Source organism: Bos indicus x Bos taurus, chromosome 10 (assembly GCF_003369695.1).
Source record: "Bos indicus x Bos taurus breed Angus x Brahman F1 hybrid chromosome 10, Bos_hybrid_MaternalHap_v2.0, whole genome shotgun sequence".
Taxonomy (NCBI): domain Eukaryota; kingdom Metazoa; phylum Chordata; class Mammalia; order Artiodactyla; family Bovidae; genus Bos; species Bos indicus x Bos taurus.
This window is the reverse complement of record NC_040085.1, coordinates 51,969,789-51,990,779: the sequence shown is the minus strand read 5'-3', so window position 1 is coordinate 51,990,779 and position 20,991 is coordinate 51,969,789. Positions and strand designations below refer to the sequence as shown.

General features: G+C 43.2%; 1 protein-coding gene across 1 annotated transcript in view; it reads right to left on the bottom strand.

Annotated features, from left to right (window-relative positions):
- Positions 1 to 20,991, bottom strand: part of MYO5C (myosin VC) — a 118,469-nt gene that overhangs the window by 46,356 nt on the left and 51,122 nt on the right. Inside the window, exons 13-22 of the mRNA XM_027553992.1 lie at positions 20,430 to 20,555; positions 16,899 to 16,982; positions 14,520 to 14,654; positions 13,588 to 13,685; positions 11,902 to 11,988; positions 11,329 to 11,440; positions 8,092 to 8,303; positions 5,453 to 5,618; positions 4,043 to 4,189; positions 695 to 859 (exon numbers count right to left, since the gene is read on the bottom strand). Coding sequence (XP_027409793.1) covers positions 695 to 859; positions 4,043 to 4,189; positions 5,453 to 5,618; positions 8,092 to 8,303; positions 11,329 to 11,440; positions 11,902 to 11,988; positions 13,588 to 13,685; positions 14,520 to 14,654; positions 16,899 to 16,982; positions 20,430 to 20,555 — 1,332 coding nt within the window. The remainder of the gene's footprint in view (positions 1 to 694; positions 860 to 4,042; positions 4,190 to 5,452; positions 5,619 to 8,091; positions 8,304 to 11,328; positions 11,441 to 11,901; positions 11,989 to 13,587; positions 13,686 to 14,519; positions 14,655 to 16,898; positions 16,983 to 20,429; positions 20,556 to 20,991) is intronic.

The window sequence follows — 20,991 nt, the reverse complement described above, 5'->3', positions numbered from 1 at the left end:
CACTCTGGGTGTTGTGGGACTTTAGAAGGTGCAGAATGGATGGTAATAAATAATGGGTTTGAAAATATCAGCTCACGCTTTTGCAGGGCTATGAGTCACTTGGCTGAACTATTTCATGTGACAATTTTATCGTCACAGTAATTCTGTCAGTCCCTTTTTGTTATTCCCATCTTCCATATGAGGAAACTAAAATTCAGAGAGGGTAAGCGACTTGTCCAAGTTTCCCAGACAGAGAAGATCTCAACCTGGGACATCTGGTTTTTACATCTACTGCTCTTTTTACTATGACACGAGATGCAGACCTGCCCACGCTTTGCACTGCTGCCCTGGGGATGATGCTTCCAGGGTGCACGCCAGGTGGACAAGTGACAGCAGACCAAGGTCATGCTGGATGAGAGGGAGACATTGCCTAGGGCCCTTTCTCAGGCCTTCCATCACTCCACACAAGTGGAAGGCAGTGAAAACCTTACAGTGTGCTTCTTGAAGCACAGGTCTCCTCTTCCCCTTACCCCTTTCCCCTCCAGACTCTGGGCCTCAGATCTCCCTTCTCTAAAACGCAGGCTTTCTCTGGTAATGAAAGCCAACAGCAAAATCTGATTTCTGTGCAGAAGTCATCTCTGTGGGAAATGCTGCACCATGATCTCTTCCACAGAAAGACTCACAAGCTACGTGCACAGTCATTTCCAGCACAGACCTCTTCCACGGAAGCCCTGTATCTCATCCCCTTCTCCTCATAATTCTGCCTGTGGGCGGCTGCTCTGTCCAGTTCAGATTCCAGTTTCTGAATCTTCTCCACGTCACCGGCCCGAAGGGCAGCCAGGCTGGTCAGCTTCTCCACCAGCCCATGGTTCTCTTTGTTCTGGAGGAAAGAAACATCAGATACTCAGGGGTTTATCCAAAATAAAGAAGCTGTTCCATTAGCTTCTTGCAACTTCTCATCTAAGTGGGAGGTTTTTTTTACACTGACCATGATTATCATCACAATGGCCCGTAAGCATCTTCACCCGGTGAGAATAAGGAGGCAGAGCTGGTCAGGCAAATGCTTTCCTGAGTTGGGGGATCTTTTGGTCCAAACCCTGGAGCTCCAGGACAACCCTAGTTCTGTGAGTTGAACTGGGTCTTCTTCATCTCCCCAAATCCACATGTTGAAGTCCTAGTCCCCAGTACCTCAGGATGTCACTGTATTTGGAGATTTGGTCTTAAAAGACGTAACTAAGGTAAAACGAGGTCACATGGGTGGACCCTGATTCAGTATGACTGGTGTCTTTATAAGAAGGGATTAGGACAGATGTGAGGGGAGGGGAGACGACGTGAAGACACATGGGGAAGAAGGCCGTGTATAAGCCAAGGAAAGACACCTTGGAAGAGACCAAAGATGCCAACATCTTGATCCTAGACTTTCAGCTTCCTGCACCGTGAGAAAATAAATACCTGTTGTTTAAGCTGCCCTGCCTGTGCTGGCTTATCACGGCAGCCCTAGTACATGAATATCTGGAATGCAGCTCAGGCAGTGTGGGGTCTCCCACAGGCCCCGCTGCCAGTGGTCAGGGCTGTTTTTCAGGGCTGTTCCATACCAGCGACATAATGTGCAGGACTGCTGCACAACACAGGGAGGGGGAACTGTATCAAAACCTCAAGTTTTTGGTTTGCACATTCACCCACTCACCAAGGACTCCTATGATACAGCTTAGCACTACCTTTAAAGTTTATCAGAGGAGAATCTGATTATTACTTGAGACAGATGTAGGAGTGAGTTTTATAGATCTGGACACATTCCTGGACACAGCCTTCCCACACTGACTGAGGGTGTATAGAGTTTGGGTTTTTTTTTTTTTTTCCTATCAGTAGGAATGGAATGGGGAATCTTCCCTAACTAGGCAGGGCTGTAGTCAGACCACATTGACCTTTGGGGAAGTAAAAAATGGCAACTCCTCTGGGCCAATGCAGCTCTGAAGGAGCATGGCTTGGCATGAAGGTAGCATCTTTGTGCAAATTAGAAAAAGACACTCTTGCCTCAAGGCAGTACAACTCTACACCAAGACACATGGCAAGTGAAGTCACACTGGATTTCAGCTCCCTCTCCTTTCTTGGGCAGGTGCCCTTGTGCAGTGTGCAACCTACACACTCGTGTGTATCAGCCCTTTACAGTGTACTTCTGCTTCCTAGCTCAGGTAGTCCATATAAACTGCTTAAACCTCCTAACATGGGCATAAATCTTCAGTGTTGACAAAAAATTAATTAATCAATAGTCAATATAAGAAAGAAATAAAGTATTTTATTTGAGTCAACCTGAGGATTATAACCCAGGAGACAGTTTTTCAGAAAACTGGTGACTGTTCCACCTGTTAGAGGTCAAAACACAGGTATATAAGCTTTTGAGACAAAGGGCTATACATCAAAGTAAAATATTGATATTTTACACAGTCCAACAAGGCAAATAGCAAATCACTGTGACCTCTTAGAGGATTTGAGCAGACTCTTATCTCTTAAGGGGCTACCTTGCTAGTTGGGACCTGCCGGGAGCCGGCATATTGCATATTGAGTGCATATTGCATATTGAGTGCAGCACCTTCACAGCATAATCTTTCAGGATCTGGAATAGCTCAACTAGAAGTCTATCACTGCCGGGAGCCAGCACGAGGAGCTCCACCCATGACAAAGGTCATGAGGAAGGAGGCTTGGCATACGCAAAGGCGGGATCGAGCCTCAGGAATCCCCCTGGAAATTCTCAAGCATCTACCCCCAAAACCAGAGTCTGCCTACTTTCTGCTTTGTGTTCTCACCTACACCTCTGACTTTACAGAGGGGGCTGTCCCCCACTACCTCTCTCTGAAACAAGAGTTAACTTATAGCTCCAGTTAATAAAGTTTCTGGGTGTGATAGTGTTTCAACCTACAAACTCCTTTGGAAGTCCTCTAGCCTGCCTGAATAGGTTTTTCCAGCCACATGTGATCGCTCAGAGCCTCCCAACTGTGAGAGGCAGGAGATGTTCTAAACTGTCTAAACACAGATTCCTTTGAGTAGTTAAAAGATTGATTTGAAATTGTATTGGTGAAGGGTTTTTCACTTGTTGGGCTAATGTTTGCTGCTAAGTCTCCATATCCCTTACCTGCTGTGTCCCTGGCAGTGTATTGATTAATATAATTGGTGTAAGTAGTAGCTTTAATGTTTATAACCTGGGACCCTTGAGTTAATTCTTTTTCTTATTATAGCCCACCACACCTTTGCTCTGTAGGAATGAAACTTTATCTAATGCTTTTGGAGGGTGGCTCCTGACCAATCACCTTTAGAGAAAAATAAGTTTTCTGAAGAAAGGGTCTTAAAATGTTAACAGGCCTCCGGGCCAGAAGATGATGCAAATCACCTAAGCTTTTGCATATGATAAGTCTGCAGGAAGAAAGCCTGGCTTGCTGCATGACTCTACCCCTTCCCCCATTATCCTCAATGCATAATTTAAGGTATAAAAACTACTTTGGAAAATAAAGTGTGGGCCTTGTTCACCGAAACTTGGTCTCCCCATGTCGTTCTTTCTCTCACCTTCTGGCTGAATTATTCAGCCTCTTTTCTCCACTGAATTTCCTCACTGAGCTATCCTTATTTTAGTCTCTTTTCTTCACTGAATTTTCCTACTGAACTATCCTTATTCTATTACTCTTTATATCCTTAATTAACATTTAATTAGGCAGTTGTTTCCTGATCCTCGCCGATGCCGTCCCCGCTTCGAATTCCCTGGATCCACCGGGGCTGGACCCCGGCAGCGACCTGAAGGAAATTGCTTTCTTTTGTGGGGTGGGGGCGGGGTGTTAAACAGACATTTCTGTGTCCTCTAAGGGGATCCAGCTGTCGTATAGCGCAGATGCACAACGTCCACTAACGGGGATAACATTGTGGCTCAAAGGGCAGAGAAAATTTTATGTTCAATTTTTCTTGTCTTGCCTTAAAATAACTTTATTTCATCAACAGCATAGTTAAGGAACTAGTCTGGAACTAAAATAAATCTGTTAGAAAGAGTAAATATGAAGGATGCATAATGAACACTTACCTGGTCTTCTAACTTTTTCTGCAAACGCTGAACTCTGTAAGTGAGCTGAATGTTGAGCACGAATCGTCGGATATTCTGAAATCTGCGTCTGGCCAGCCATGCCCGGGCATATTTCTGTAGGATCACAGCCTTGTGTTCCTTCAGCATCTTTAAAAGAAGATTTTGGGAAATGCAAAATGGGTCTCCACTGTTTTTTCTCATCAACTCTTTCAGTGTTGAGAGATGTAACTACCAGAATACTCCTACAGGGTGAAATACTAATTTTTTGTAATCAACCCACACAATTCTGTTTACCTATTTTTTTTTCAGATTTTTAAAAATTGAACTCTAGTTTACTTACAATGTTGTATGAGTTTCAAGTGTACCGCACAGTGATTCAGCTATACCTATATATATATTCTTTCTCAGATTTTTTCACTATAGGTTATTACAAGATATAGTTCCCTGTGTATAGTCTTTGTAGTTTATCTGTTTCATATATAGTAGTGCATATATGTTAATCCCAAAGTCTTAGTTTTTCTACTCCCCTCCCACTATCCTCTTGGTAACTAACCCTATGTTTGTTTTCGATGTCTGTGAATCTATTTCTGTTCCATAAATAAGTTCATTTGCATCATTTTAAAAGATTCCACATATAAGTGATGGCACATGATATTTGTCTTTCTCTGATTTACTTCACTTACTATGATAATTTCAAGCCTCAACCATGTTGCTGCAAATGACATTATTTCACACTTTTTTAATGGCTGAATAACATTCCGGTGTGTATGTGGTATGTATGTACCACATCTTGTTTATCCATTCATCTGTGAATAGACATTGAGGTTGTTTCCAGGTCCTGGCTACTGTAAACAGCACTGCTATGAACATAGAGGTGGGTGGATCTTTTCAAATTAGAATCTGTTCTAGATATATGCCCAGGAGCAGGATTGCAGGATCATATGGTAATTTTATTTTTAGCTTTTTAAGCAACCTCCATATGTTCTGCATAGTGGCTACACCAATTTACATTCCCACCAAAAATGTAGGAGTGCTCCCTTTTTTCCATAACCTTTCCAGCGTTTATTATTAGTAGATTTTTTGATGATGGCCAATCTGACTGGTGTGAGATGCTACCTCACTGTAGTTCTGACTTGCATTTCTCTAAATAATTAGTGATGCTGAGAATCTTTCATGTGCCTCTTGGCCATCTGCATGTCTTGTTTGGAGAAATGTCTATTTAGGTCTTCTGCCCATTTTTTGACTGGGTTATGTTTAGTAGTATAAGCTATTTGCATATTTTGGAAATTAATCCTTTGTTGGTAGCATTACTTGCAGATATTTTCTCCTACCTAGACTTTGGAAACAATAACCAAATCCTGGCTGCAGCAGACACATATGAACAGACATTCATATCCCAGAAAGCCACACCTTTTGATACCTCCTCCTTGCCAGGAATCCTCGGGTGTAGGCCTGGATGGTGATAGTGGCCACACGAATCAGCTGGTACAAGTTGCGGACGAGATACGCTCGACAGTACTTCTGAATGACAATGGCTGCCCATGCTTCTTTTAAGGCAGTGGCAGTAACAGCTTTCCTTGGTTAAAAAGAATGCAGAGTAAACCTGTTGCCAATGGGGCACTGACTTCCACCCCAGAGCAACCAGCTTGCACAATACTTCTTAACTGAGGCATATTCCAAAGTTCTGCAAATTATGCATTTAACGTTGGAATGGTTTACGCTAATGTCTAGTCAAGATCAGTGTTATTACTTCTTCTTTCCATCCTGATTCGAACATGGATCTGTTCCAGGAATGAGGCACCACAGGGGAACTATCCCACTCTTCACATTCAGGCCGATCACCCCACCATCACTCACATACCCACAGAGGCTGTGACAACACAACTGTGCTTTGGCTTTGCGCTTGCTCATTCATCTAGTCATTCATGTGGGAGATCATGCTGGCACCTCCAGATCAGGGGTTGAAAAACTATGGCCTTGGGGCCACAGCTGCACCTTCCCACCTGCTATTGTCACATTTTGTTGTAACATAGCCACACTTATTATTTACATATAGCCCATGGCTGATTTCATGCTACAAAGGTAGAGTTTAATAGTTGTGAGAGAAACCACAAGACCCCCAAAAGCCCAAACATTTGGCCCTTACAGAAAAAGTTTGTCAACTCCTATATGATGGCCTGGAGGTGAGGAGAAAGTTCTTACTTGCAGAGTTCACAACCTCGTAAAACAGACTTAGAAATGGTCAAGTGGGATAAGAAGAAAAATAAAATTACTACTAAAAGATCTGTAAGAGAGATCTTACTGAACTATCATTCTGCTTGGGAAGAACTGACATGTCAGCCAGGCTTGACAGAAAAGTAGGATTTCTGAAGACAGTAAAGGCTGGAAAAGGCATTTCAGACTAAGGGACAGGTGAAGACACGGAGGCCTAGCAGTGCCTGAAACATTCAGAAAAAGAGAATTTGTCTGGAGTTGCCAGAATATAAGATACATGGAGAAAACTGGTAGTTAGTGAGGTGAGAAAAAATAGATGGGGACTGTTTGTTATCAAAATATGTACTTACTGAACATGTACTATGTGCCACTCACTGTGCTGGGTCCTAGATATGGATGCAGAGGCAACCAGGCAAGTATCATCCCTGTCCTCTCAGAGCGTCTGTGCTTATGGCTCCATCCAAGCCATGGGGACCCATGAGTACCATGTCAAAGGCTGAGTGCCCTTCTCTGGGAAACAGGGGCCACTGCAAGCATGAGAGGCAGGAGCAGGGGCTCTATGAGGCACTGCTTTAGAAGTCAGGAAGGAGAGGCAGCGGGTAGAGGGCTGTGCTACAGAGTGAAACACAAATGATAATGAAGGCTCCATGCAGGGCAGGGGTGTGGGAATGAAATAAGCAGGACAGACACAGGAGGCAAATGGAGGAAGCATGAGTTTGGGGAAGACAGTAACTCTGGACTTTCCTGCCCTGGGGACTCCTGCAATTAACTGAAACCAGAGGCTTGAGAGGGAAAGCGAGACTGACTGTAAGTGTATGTAAGATGGTTGCCTAGGGGAACGTGGGCCAGGAGGTAGGGGCAGGGTGGTGGAATGGCAAGCCCAGTTTGGGGTGGGCTGAGATGAAGGCTGTGGTGTGTCAGTCACGTGGAGGAGCCCAGATACTGCTGGAGGTCAGGCATAAGGCTCAGGATGAGGGAACCTGAGCTACACAGCCTATCTTTAAAAACCTGGCTCTCCTACTACTGTCACAGCAAGGGAAGGAGGGAGGCTGGGCAGACACGGAGATGCTCACAGTGCTATCCAGGAAGGATGCTCGTCTCGCTGGCCATCCCAGGACGGCCTCTTGGGAGCGCTCACAGAGGGGTGGGATGGCTGTGTCCTCCACTCGGGCAGCCCTACCCAGGGCACTCATTGCTTGTGGGCAGAGCCTTGCCACGATCTCTCAGGCATGGTCTGGCCCCACTACCTGCAAGTTAGGTTGGTCAGTGGTGCCCTTATTCACAAGCTTCACTTGGACCCTGATCACCCTTAGGCGTTTTAAGTTCCCAAGGACTAGCGGCTCAGCCTCTCTACCTGGTCTCACCAGGAATTCTGGCCCTCTTCAGCAACACCCTGATCGGGGCTTTCTCTCATCAAGGTCTTGGTTGCCACCTCTGCCATGTGGGGACAGTACGCAGAGTCAGCACCACCTGCCCCCAAGGACACACCCGTCTGCTCTTGAGGCTCACAGCCACCTGTGTACCCACACACACATCTGCACCTGGGTCCTGGGAGAAAAGAGGCCCTGGGGGTGATAGGGAAGAAACTCGTACAGTTGCTCAAGTTTTCTTGATTCCAATTCCGAGGGTAAAGAATCTGCCTGCAATGCAGGAGAGCCAGGTTTGATCCCTGGGTCTGGCAGATCTGGAGAAGGGAATAGCTATCCAATTTCCAATTGCCTGAAGAATTCCATGGACAGAGGAGCCTGGCAGGCTACAGATCATGGGGTCTCAATGAGTTGGACATGACTGAGCGACTAACACTTACCCAATTTTCACTCCTGGTTTCAACATACCTCACGGTTTTCTGACCCCGGAAGTACTGCTGGATGATCAGGGCCGCTTGTCTCTCTCTGAGGAATTTTTTTCTCTGGAGCCAGCCACGGATGTGCTTTTGTATCACAATACAACCCTGCCTCAGTTTATCCAACCGGAGTTTTTCTAAATAAGCCACTTGCCCTGCTCTGAAGAAAATTTTGGTTTTACCAAACTGGTACTGATTAGAATCCTGGAAGAGAAAAATGACATAATCAGAACAAACTGTCAAATTTTCTACAGTATTTGGAAAAGATGTTTAGAGATCCAAACACACCACCAATATTGTTATTTTGACATCTCTGTTCTTTGACATAAAGAGGAAAACTGATTGTGACCTGGAAGTTTATGTTTTGCCTTTTTTGTTTAAAGACTCTTCGGAAGAAGAAGTGGACAGGAGGGTGAGGGTTGTGTCTGTGGGGTGAGGGTGAGAGGGGATGTTATTATTGTGGGTGATTTTCAACTGGGCTGCTGGGGAGCTCCAGCCACTTATAGGTGGTTTTCACAGAAGGGCAGAGGTGCCTGGAAAGGCTTCATTTCTGTCTTCATTTGGCGTCTCTTCATCAATCTTCCAACAAAACGAGAGAAGAGTCTCTACATGGACATCGCCAGATGGCCAACACCGAAGTCAGACTGATTTTTGCAGCCAAAGATGGAGAAGCTCTATACAGTCAGCAAAAACAAGACCAGGAGCTGACTGTGGCTCAGATCATGAACTCCTTATTGCCAAATTCAGACTAAAGTTGAAGAAAATGGTGAAAACACTAGACCATTCAGGTATGACCTAAATCAAATCCCTTATGACTATACACTGGAAGAAATAGATTTAAGGGATTAGATCTGATAGACAGACTGCCTGATGAACTATGGACAGAGGTTCGTGACATTGTACAGGAGACAGGGATCAAGACCATCGCCATGAAAAAGAAATGCAAAAAAGCAAAATGGCTGTCTGGGGAGGCCTTACAAATAGCTGTGAAAAGAAGAGAAGCAAAGGAGAAAAGCAAAGATATATCCATTTGAATGCAGAGTTCCAAAGAATGGCAAGAAGAGATAAGAAAGCCTTCCTCAGTGATCACTGCAAAGAAATAGAGGAAAACAATAGAATGGGAAAGACTAGAGATCTCTTCAAGAAAATTAGAGATACTAAGGGAACATTTCATGCAAAGATGGGCTTGATAAAGGACAGAAATGGTATGGACCTAACAGAAGCAGATGATATTAAAAACAGGTGGCAAGAATACACAGAAGAACTGTACAAAAAAGATCTTCATGACCCAGATAATCACGATAGAGTGATCACTGACCTAGAGCCAGACATCCTGGAATGTGAAGTCAAGTGGGCCTTAGAAAGCATCACTACGAACAAAGCTAGTGGAGGTGATGAAATTCCAGTTGAGCTTTCCTAATTCTGAAAGATGATGCTGTGAAAGTGCTGCACTCAATATGCCAGCAAATTTGGAAAACTCAGCAGTGGCCACAGGACTGCAAAAGGTTAGTTTTCATTCCAATCCCAAAGAAAGGCAATGCCAAAGAATGCTCAAACTACCACACAATTGCACTCATCTCACATGCTAGCAAAGTAATGCTCAAAATTCTCCAAGCCAGGCTTCAGCAATACGTGAACCGTGAACTTCCAGATATTTAAGCTGGTCTTAGAAAAGACAGAGGAACCAGAGATCAAATTTACAACATCTGGTGGATCATCGAAAAAGCAAGAGAGTTCCAGAAAAACATCTATTCCTGCTTTATTGACTATGCCAAAGCCTTTGACTGTGTGGATCACAATAAACTGTGGAAAATTCTGAAAGAGATGGGAATACCAGACCACCTAATCTGCCTCTTGAGAAACCTCTATGCAGGTCAGGAAGCAACAGTTAGAACTGGACATGGAACAACAGATTGGTTCCAAATAGGAAAAGGAGTACATCAAGGCTGTATATTGTCACGCTGCTTATTTAACTTCTATGCAGAGTACATCATGAGAAACGCTGGGCTGGAGGAAGCACAAGCTGGAATCAAGATTGCCGGGAGAAATATCAATAACCTCAGATATGCAGATGACACCACCCTTATGGCAGAAAGTGAAGAAGAACTAAAGAGCCTGTTGATGAAAGTGAAAGAGGAGAGTGAAAAAGTTGGCTTAAAGCTCAACATTCAGAAAACGAAGATCATGGCATCTGGTCCCATCATTTCACGGCAAATAGATGGGGAAACAGTGGAAACAGTGTCAGACTTTATTTTTTGGGGCTCCAAAATCACTGCAAATGGTGACTGCAGCCATGAAATTAAAAGACGTTTACTCCTTGGAAGGAAAGTTATGACCAACCTAGATAGCATATTGAAAAGCAGAGACATTGCTTTGTCAACAAAGGTCCGTCTAGTCAAGGCTATGGTTTTTCCAGTGGTCATGTATGGATGTGAGAGTTGGAGTACAAAGAAAGCTGAGCACCAAAGAATTGATGCTTTTGAACTGTGGTGTTGGAGAAGACTCTTGAGACTCCCTTGGACTGCAAGGAGATCTAACCAGTCCATCCTAAAGGAGATCAGTACTGGGTATTCATTGGAAGGACTGATGATGAAACTGAAACTCCAATACTTTGGCCACCTGATGCAAAGAGCTGACTCTTTGGAAAAGACCCTGCTGCTGGGAGGGATTGAGGGCAGGAGGAGGGGACGACAGAGGATGAGATGGTTGGATGGCATCACCGACTCAATGGACATGGGTTTGGGTAAACTCCAGGAGTTGGTGATGAACAGGGAGGACTGGCATGTTGCAGTCCATTTTCAGGCACAACTGAGTGACTGAACTGCACTGGATACCACTCCTCTCCTGGCCATCAGAGCTACTTTCCCCATCTCTTTTCTGTCAAAACTCATGGCTTCAGCAACCTTCTAAATCCACACTGAGAGCCACGACCTGGCTTAATGACTGTGTAGCTGAATGTGTAACATAAGTTAGGCCCACAGAAGTCGCTGGGTTGCAGGAGAGTCCAGCAGGACAGGAGGACTTGGTGGGGTAGGGGAGGGACCCTGAAGATGAGTCCTGCTGTTGGGAGATGATGCTCCATGAGTAAGTCTGCTCTGACCTCCTTAGCACACAGACACTCGGGCACATCTTCTTTCTTCCCAGGCATTCATGACATTTATGGCCCCAAGACACAGGCAAAGATGAGGCAAGTGCTTGGGAGCCCTTGATTCCAGGAAGGAGGACTGACCTGGATGAGCCGGTGTAAGACCAATTTGCACACTTCCTTCTTATCGCTGAATGAAAGCTCCTGCTTGGTCATGAGGACCCCATAGCGGCTGTAGAACTCAATGTATGTCCACCTGGAAAACCAAGGCAGACCTGAGGAGGCAGGCTGGAGGAAAGCGCACATGCTGTCTGTGGACCCCACAGGCTTACTTGCCACTGTTTGGGGGGCCTTGACCTTTGACCCAGAGATGCTGGGACACCGCCCAAGCCTCACCTGAGCACACTTGTGTGCTCCCCGGATGACTTCTGTTAATGCTCCACTTCAACAACTGTCTCCCCCACCCCCTCCAGACCGCTGTCCCAGGAGCCCTGGGGGGGCAGCAGGTGACCCTCACTAGGACAGATGGGGTGGCAGGTGGGGACGGTGGCCTCTGTCTACCATGCTGCCCGTCTATCACCCTCTCTGACCTTCCCACGGCATGGTGGGATATCTTATGGACAGATCTGCCGGAACACAAGGCAGTTCCTCCCTTGGTTCTCAGCACAGACCTGAAGTTGGGCACTCTTCCCCCCAAATGAGGAGCTGACAACATACCTAGAAGGGTAGCTCTGGGCACTAATGCGAATCGTTTCTAAGACGCCACAGGCTCGCAGCTGCTGAACAATTCTTTTGGAGTCAAACCTTAAGGACGATTTGATCATGTATTAAATCATCATAGTTGACAAACAGGCCCATAAACAGTGTAGCAGACCTGCCCCGAATGTGAGCTCCTGGGGACCAGGATCTGCCTGTCTGACCCCCAAACCCAGCAGATACTTGATAAATACGTGTTGGATGTCATTGAGGGTAGCACCTCTGTGGAACAGTTCAGAAGCCACACTGAGGACACGGAAAGGACCAGTTGATTGTTTCTTTTTTTTTGGAGTTTCAAATCAGCTTTCTAAAGACTATCCAGTGTGAATTAATAGTTGAAGAATGTATGATATTTGAGAATAGTTCCAATTAAAAGTAAACTATTGAAATTTAGGTTATTAAAATAATAAATATGAAGCAGAATATATATACTTGCATAAATATATAACTTCTTTAATCTACCATTCTTCGTTATGATGGTATGCCATCACTTGGACTAAGAGGAATGTATGCCCTAGGTCTACATCCAAACTGTTGTTCTGTACTTACTACAATTTTGAACCACAACATTTTAAAAATATTTTATGTCTTGATAAAAAACGTTAAATTATTGTAAGAAAACAATTAATAAATAACCAACATTTAGGAGAAATAGATCATGGAAATCTGCTTCAGTTTTTAGATTCAAATGAATAAATGTTTAAAAGTTTTTGGTAGATACACAGTAACTTAATTCCAGTAATTTGACTTTCAAAATATTTACCTCAAACTAACTTTTTAACATCTGTTTTACTCTTTATAGTATGATCATTTAGAGGGCTCCAAAAAACCATATGCTAATCCTAACAGATGCAGAAAAGGCTTTCAACAAAATTCAACATTCATTTATTATAAAAATTCTCCAGAAAGTGGTAAAGAGGGAACCTACTTCCACATAATAAAGGCCCTGTATGATAAACCCCCAGCAAACATTATTCTCAACTGGGAAGAACTGAAAGCATCTCCTCTGGGAGCAGCTGATTCTGACCAAGATGGCAGGAGCAGCTTTGTGGGGAAACGACAACCAGAGTGAGAGAAACATCCAAGTTCCCCATCCTAGCACCTACACGTTGCTATGTTCCCTGTACAAGACACTCCCCAGGTGGCCCTCTGGCCTAGGTCTGACCCTCTGAGGACCCCAGACACAGGACAGTGCAGCCCCTAAGGTGCCTCTCAGCTCGAGTCACCTAAGAGACCCTCTGTAACTTCTACTCGTGGGTTCGGGTCTTCCTCTTGGGGCCCCAGAGAACAAGCCTAAGACCTCATGCCAGGTTTGAAGGCAAAACTTCAGACCCCTCTACAGCCTTTCTCCTGCAAACACATACAAATTCTCACCATCAAGGAAAATGTTCTGGCTTTCTCAGTTGCATAAGCCCTAGCCGTAGAATAATTCTTTCAGATCTAGCCCCTTTGCTTAATCCCGGAGATGAGCCGGCTTAGCCAGAGGGGTTGAACTAATACTAGATGTAGAGGGCAGACTTGTTTTGAATCATTTAAAAACCCAGAAATAGTAAAGTTCTAGACAATTATAAGCAAATTCTCCAACATCATGACAGAGACGGCTTTCTCGGTGTTTGCCCCCACCCTCCTCTGTTGCAGAACACTTACTCAAAGGGCAGTTTCTCATCATTTGGCTTAATGCATCGGACATAGTGGGGAGTGGTGGCGTTGAGTGTCTCCATGAGCAAGTACAGAGAGCTGCGGAACTAGGAAACAAGGTCAGGCGACAAACATTGCCCTGAATATAATAACGCTCAGATGAAGGTTAAAAGAAAAAAAGGGCCTCTACTGTATAGCACAGGGAACTCTGCTCAATGTCCCGTGGCAGTCTGGATGGGAGGGGAGTTTGGGGGAGAATGGATACATGTATATGTATGGCTGGGTCCCCTTGCTGTTCATCTGAAACTATCACAACATTGTTAATCAGCCATACTCCAGTATAAAATAGAAAGTTAAAAAAAGAGGTTCAACCTTGATAAGTTACTCAAGAAGAGGAAAAATGAAATTCATGCATAAACATCTATTATGAAAGGTTTTAGTCTATGACTGGGTTTATCTCAGCATATCCTGCTTTTACGGACAGAGGAGTTCTCTGTCCAATACTCCCCAACAGCCAAGGGCTTAGTGAGGCAGGTTATTGTGCAAACATACAGTTTGCTCAGAGGTGGAGGCACCATGACGATGAACTACTACTCTTCTTTGCATTTATATTAGGTTTGAAGAAGCCCAGTGCCAGTGTCCATGTCCATGGCTTCCTAGGTAATGCAATGGTAAAGAATCTGCCTGCCAGTGCGGGAGACATAAGAGACATGGGTTCGATCCCTGGGTCTGGAAGATCCCCAGGAGGAGGGTGTGGCAACCCACGCCAGTATTCTTGCCTGGAGAATCTCATGGAGAGAGGAGCCTAGCAGGCTATAGTCCAAAGGGTCACAAAGAATCAGATACAACTGAGCACAGCACAGTGTCCAGGCCCAGAATGGTCCCACCCAGCCCTGATCCTGCCCTCAGCCTGGCTGGGCCTTCAGCCACTCTCTGGGTACCTTGCTCCCCACGGTGCTCCGGAAATGCTTGTTGTTTGGCTTGATGACTGGCTTTGCAGATTTCACTGTGATTGCTGAACCAAATGGGGAAGAAGGAACTGGATTTTCTTGAAAAAAGTTGGCACAGAGATGAAACTAGGAAGAACAGAGAGGGTTTTAATGTCAAAAGTGTTTGCCCACAGTCCTCAGCTGGTATAATCGAGGAAAAGGTCAACATAATCCCAACCTGTCTAAACCAGTGGTGGGTAAAGTAACAATCCGGGCCAAATCTCAGTTCCACAAGGGGACCGCCCTCACTGGGGATGCCTGATGGTTTCTTTCCCAGGAATGAGAGCAGGAAGGAAACCATGTGAATATCTGTATGTGGGTATCGCTCCACCAGTCAGAAAACGAGATAATCTTCCTCCTTCTGTGCCTTGGCTCATGTTGCTTCTGCACTTGGAACCTCTTCCCTCCTAACCTCACATTCTCAGCCCCACAGATTTAACTGTTGTTCAGTCACTAAGTTGTGCTGGACTCTTTGTGACCACATGGACTGCAGCCTGCCAGGTTCCTCTGTCTTCCACCGTCTCCTAGAATTTGCTCAAATTCATGTCCAATGAGTTGGTGATGCTATCTAAACCCTACCCATTATTTAAGGTTCTATTATAATATTTTCAGCCCCACTCCCTTCAGAATACCTTTCCTGGTATCCCAGCATGTATTAATTCCAACTTCCTCTGAGTTATCTTAATCTTTAATCTGTACCTTTTTTTAAGACACTACTTTCTACTCTGCATCACTTTTTCCTTTAAATGCCTTATCTCTTAGAGAAGACCTTATGTTTTCTTCTTTTAAATCAGACATTGAGAATCTCCTTTGGGGGAGAGTTCTTGCCTGATGTATCCTGTAGCCCCCATGGAACAAGTAAATGCGAAATTCCCAGGCCTCTGATAGCTTGTGGGTTTAGTGGAGAGACCCATCTGTGCTTCATGGCAATCTGAATCCCTCTTGAGGAATTCAGCATGCTGGACCCCAAGCTGGCCTGGGGTGAGTATACATACAATCGGTGAATTACGTCAACTAATTTGGTACACAAAATACAGACTATTTCTACATTGAATTCTCTGTCATAGATCAATGTTAATAACTGAAGTTTCCATGGCCTGTGATTTATTTATGACCATTAGGGGAAGTGCTCAGGCTTATTTGGGAAACTGTCAAAACACCTGAGCATTAACAAAGGACAAGAGACCTTCAAAAACAAGGAAAATAAGTATGATAATCAAATCTTCACAAAAAATGAAGGACTGTGGATGAAACATCCTTATTCTCAAACTTTAAGAATTTGAGTTCTTAAAATTCTTAAATTGAGAAAAATGTTTAAGGAGGAAAAGAAAAAGCCAGAAGTTACTCTTACGGTGACACTTCAGCACATGGTACCATGGATTCAAGGAGCCCACGTTCGCAGAGCAGCATCCTGCCTTGCTTTGGTTTCCTTGAGCACTTACTTAGCACTGCCTTCCACGAATTGCTCTCATCTGGGAGGTAGGTTGCTCCCTGTGCAATGTGAGCTCCTTGAGGTCAGGAACCCTATCTGTCTTGTTACTGCTGTTTCCCCAGAGTCTAGGACCGTGCTTGGTGTATGGTAGGTGCCCTATAAATATCTGTGAGTGAAGGTATAAAGTGTGAATGACTTTTTAAATGATCTTCTTCACTGTCCTTCCTCTCTATCATCGGCACATTTGATTTTTGATTTTGCATGTAGTAAAAATTTGAATGCTTTCAGAAGCTAGAAGCATATTTTAGTGCCAATTCTAAAATGGTCATTTTTTGTTTGTATATGAAACCACCTTGAGTGGCATCTAGATTTCTAATGAAGAAGGACAATACAGTTGGGATTAAGTATCTTGGACTAGTACTGGATCTTCTGAAGCATCTGGCCAGCTTGGTATCCTGTGAAAGTTTTTTGTTTTCTGGGTAGACATTCTTATACAGTATTGTCTTTAAAATTAGATTGTCTCTTCTATATTGAAAGCATTTTTATATTTTCTAATTTAAAAATTAGTATTTTCTTATAGTGTGCAATAAAGCTGAAGAAGGATGTATGGTTTTTGCAAATACTTAAAGAGTAGATAAAATTTTAGATTTGTAAAATTAATATACTGTACTGGCACAAAATAGTTTTAAATTATAATTTAAAAAGCTCTCTAAAAATAAAAATAAAACAAAATAAAATACTCATCACTATACTAATGAGGATGATTTTTTGTATGTAGAAGCTACAATTTATTGTTACAAGACAGATAACATGCACATGTTTCTTTCTCTTGATACACATCTAGGTCCATGTCAAGTACACAATGAATAACATCAATTACCCTTTAGTACTTTACAAACCTTGCTTGCTCTCAGGATTTCAACCAGCATGTCATAGACGGTATCTCTGTTCTTCTCAAGGAAACCTTCACATTTATACTCTACCTATGCAAACAAAGGCGTTATTTCCAAAGAGGCAAAAGCTGAAAGCATCTAAGTACCACAAGTTTCTTTTTTTTTTTTTTTAAGAAAGATTAATGAAGGGGCTATAAAAGCAATGTTTTAAAAAGAGATCCAGTTTCTGTTTGTCTCAGCAACCTCATTATATTATAGAAATCTTGGAAAGCTGGGGCTGTGTCATCTGATGGGAAGCACTGTGTTCTCCCACTGCCTGGACTTCTCACTGGCCACTCTACACTCACCTACACTCACCTGTTAGTTTCCACTGGCCACAGGTGGGTGACTGTTCCCTGTTATATGTGCAATTAATAAACGAAGACCTCACTTAGGGTTCTCTTTGCCTTTGAAGTCACCAGGAGGAGCAGAAAAGCTCAGTGGTATCCTCTGAGTTCAAACAGAAATGTCTTCCTGAATCAGCATTAATGTGGTAGAAAGAAAAGAAAAACTGACCAGCTGACCACACAGCTTTCCAAGGCACAAAACCCTTAGAGTCAGATTTACAGTGGGTTAGAGTTTGGTTTAGAAAAACCCTCCATGAAGCCCTTTCTGATTCATAAGGCTTCTTGAATCTGTAACAACAAAATAGCCAGAGTGGCTCCTTAAATATTCAAATCTCTAGTTAGTGACAAAGCTACAGTCATCAAAACAGTATGGCACTGGCATAAAGACAGACACATAAATCAATATAACAGAGCAGAGAGCCCAGAAATGAACCCACACTTTTATGGACAATTAATCTATGACAAAGGAGGCAAGAGCATACGGTGGGGAAAAGACAGCCTCTCCGGTAAGTGGTGTTGGGGAAACTGGACAGCTACATGTAAAATAATCAAACTGGACTACTCCCACATCATGCACAAAAATAAATTCAAAATGGATTAAAATTTAAATGTAAGACCTGAAAACATAAAACTTGTAAAAGAGAACACAGGTAGCATGCTCTTTGACATTGGTCTTAGTAATACTTTGGGGGATATGTTTCCTCAGACCAGGGAAACAAAAGCAAAAATAAATCGGGCTACACCAAACTAAGAAGTTTTTACACAGCAAAGGAAACTATCAACAAAACAAAAAGGCCACCTACAGAATGGAGAAGTTATTTGTGAATGATATATCTGAAAAGGGATTAATATCCAAAATACAAGAACTTAGATAACTCAACTACAAAAAAAGAATCCTATTTCAAAAATGAGCAGAGAATCTGAATAGATATTTTTTCAAAGACAAACAGATGGTCACCAGGCACATGAAAAGATACTCAGGGCTACTAATCACTGGAGAAATCCAAATCAAAGCCACAGTGAGATAAACCTCACACCTGTCAGCATAGCTATCATTGAAAGGACAACAAATAACAAGTGTTGGTAAGGATGTGGGGAAAAGAGAACACTCGTGTACTGTCAGTGGGCATGCAGATTGGTGCAGCCACTATGGAAAACAGTATGGAGTTTACTCAAAAAATTAAAAATAGAATTACCATTTGATCCAACAATTCCACTCCTGGGGGGTGTGTGTGTGTGTGTGTGTATATATATATCTCAAGAAAACCAAAACACTAATTCAAAAAGATATTTGCACCCCTGTTGTTCATTGCAGCACTATTTACAATAGTCAAATTTCTGGACTGTTATTTTAAAATGTGATATTCTTCATAAATAAAAAAACATTTTAAAAATTGTGAACAAACAGGCTCTTGGGGTGCTGGAATGTGGAGGCAGAGAGGGTGTTCAGGGACCCCTGACAAGGACTCTGCTTTGTCCCATGGGGAGGAAAGTATCCTTACTGGTGCACAGTTGGGTTAGGAACCAGGAACGCTGGCTGGCTGTAAACACACCCGTGTGAATAAAGCACGAGCACTGTTGTGTAAGTTCTTCCAGGCTGGTGTGTGAGCCACTAGATAAACAAGCAATGGTGTAATAAATAGAGAGCTTTCCCAGGAGACTGTCTGCAGGGACTGTGTCCCAGGCAGCTGAGTGTCTCTGTCTGGGCTCTGAAGACCACAGCAAAGTGTGCTGACGTACTGTATCTAAGCACAGCTGCCTTGTTCTGAAAACAATTTTATTTTCCTGGCTAATTAAATTGAGAACGTAAGCTAACGCTATGGCATGTGTGGTTTCTTCCCTCCAATCCACAGTCCACACAAAATGCAGCGTTGTTAGCTCTCTTAAGAGGATCCTCTTAGAAGTACCAAATGACAAGAATTAAATGTACAGAAATCATGTACTATAGACAGGGTCTCTTGAAGTAAATCCCATATATGTGCTTTGCAGGAAGTCTGATAGCTTTTTTTTTTTAAACTTGGGATCACAACTGAAATTATAAAGGACAGCTAGAAAATATAACTTGCTACATCAACACTTGTTTCATGAGCATCTCTTCAGGAGCCTATGTGAAAAACTAAAGCACTAAAAGGCGATCATGTTTAACAGCGCTCCTCTCGCCCACACAGGTTATTACAGCTGAGCAGCTGGCTGTCCCCTCCACTGCCCCTGTGGGCACCCAGGCACGACCAGCAGACTGACCCACAGCATCAGTGGCTAGGACACACAAGCCCAGGCTGTCCCCACAATCCCAAGGTGCAGGCCAAGCCACAGGAGTAACACCCAGCTGGGTAATAAAGCAGACAGCAGGAGTTTTCTTGAGGAAGGAAAGTAAGATGAGGAAGCATGTTTAGGCAGGTGGCTATGGTGAATTGTCTTCTTATCCTTCCATCTTCTAAGCTTTCTTTAATTTGATTTTTTTAAATAATTTTTGAAATTAAAGTAACATTTTTCCATAAGAAATTGGAGACATACAAAGAAAACAAAGATCACCTAGAAAACCCATCATCTTGAGTCAATCTATGTTACCAAAGTAATAAATAAATTATGACAATAGAAAAGCAAAGGGTCAAAAACAAGACATAGCTTTCAGTGTAGGAAACAACTACTCTGTCTTTTTTAAAAGTTTAATGTATTTTGGCTGTGCTGGGTCTTAGTTGTGGCACACAAACTCTATGTGTGGCATGTGAGATCTAGTTCCCTGACCAGGGGCTGAACCCAGGCCCCCGCACTGGGAGCATGGAGTTTTAGCCACTGGACCACCGGGGAGGTCCCTATCCAGTCTTGATTAGAACAATTTCATAGAGAAAATAAACTGATAAATGGTTAATGAACTTACGATAAGCCCCAAATCAGAAATGAGGTCCACTGGCAATACGTTTATCTTTAAAAAATATAATCGAAACTCATGTATTATGTGATAAAGCCAAATTGAGAACTGTCTCTCTCACACACACACACACACACACTTGCGTACACACAAGTATTCCTCATCACAGCCACACGCTAAGTGTGACAATTCTGACCAGAAAAGCCCCTGGCTTGCCTGCTCATCCCAGGGGACAGCTAGACAGCCGTGGGCAGACAGCTCTGCTCCAGACTCTCACTGTACCTTATCTGCAAAGTGCTGGATGATAAAGGAGGTGTTTGACATTCTGGGTTTTTCAAACAAAGAGTTTTTGTTGACAAAATTATTATACAGCTTTTGAAGCCAGTTTTCATCAGTCCCATGTGGTAACTGGAAGAGAAAAGCAAACCAAATAGCAAGTAAGACAACTAGAGACAAAAGATTAACCAAGGGGAGGAAAAGTGCTAATTCTAAGAAACCAAGATGAGCTGCACTTCCAAGTGGACTGCTCGACACGGGAGGCTCCTTTTTTAACAGCAATAGAGGCAAGAGTCTGTCTTTGATCTTATTCTTTAGAGTGATATTTCAATAGACATTTTATCACTGCTCTTTTAGAAGAACAAGATGTTACCAATGAAAAGGAAACAGTGATATAATCATATAAGGATGAAGGATTTTATTTCTGCAAAACTGGCAGTATTTTAATATTTTTTCCCAAAGTAGTCTAAAGATTCAGGAAAAAGTAGCATAAATTCCATTAGGTGAAAACAATTTTTATTCTTGGTTGAATGGAGAAAGGTTGGCACCGAAATGTAGTCCTTTCCAT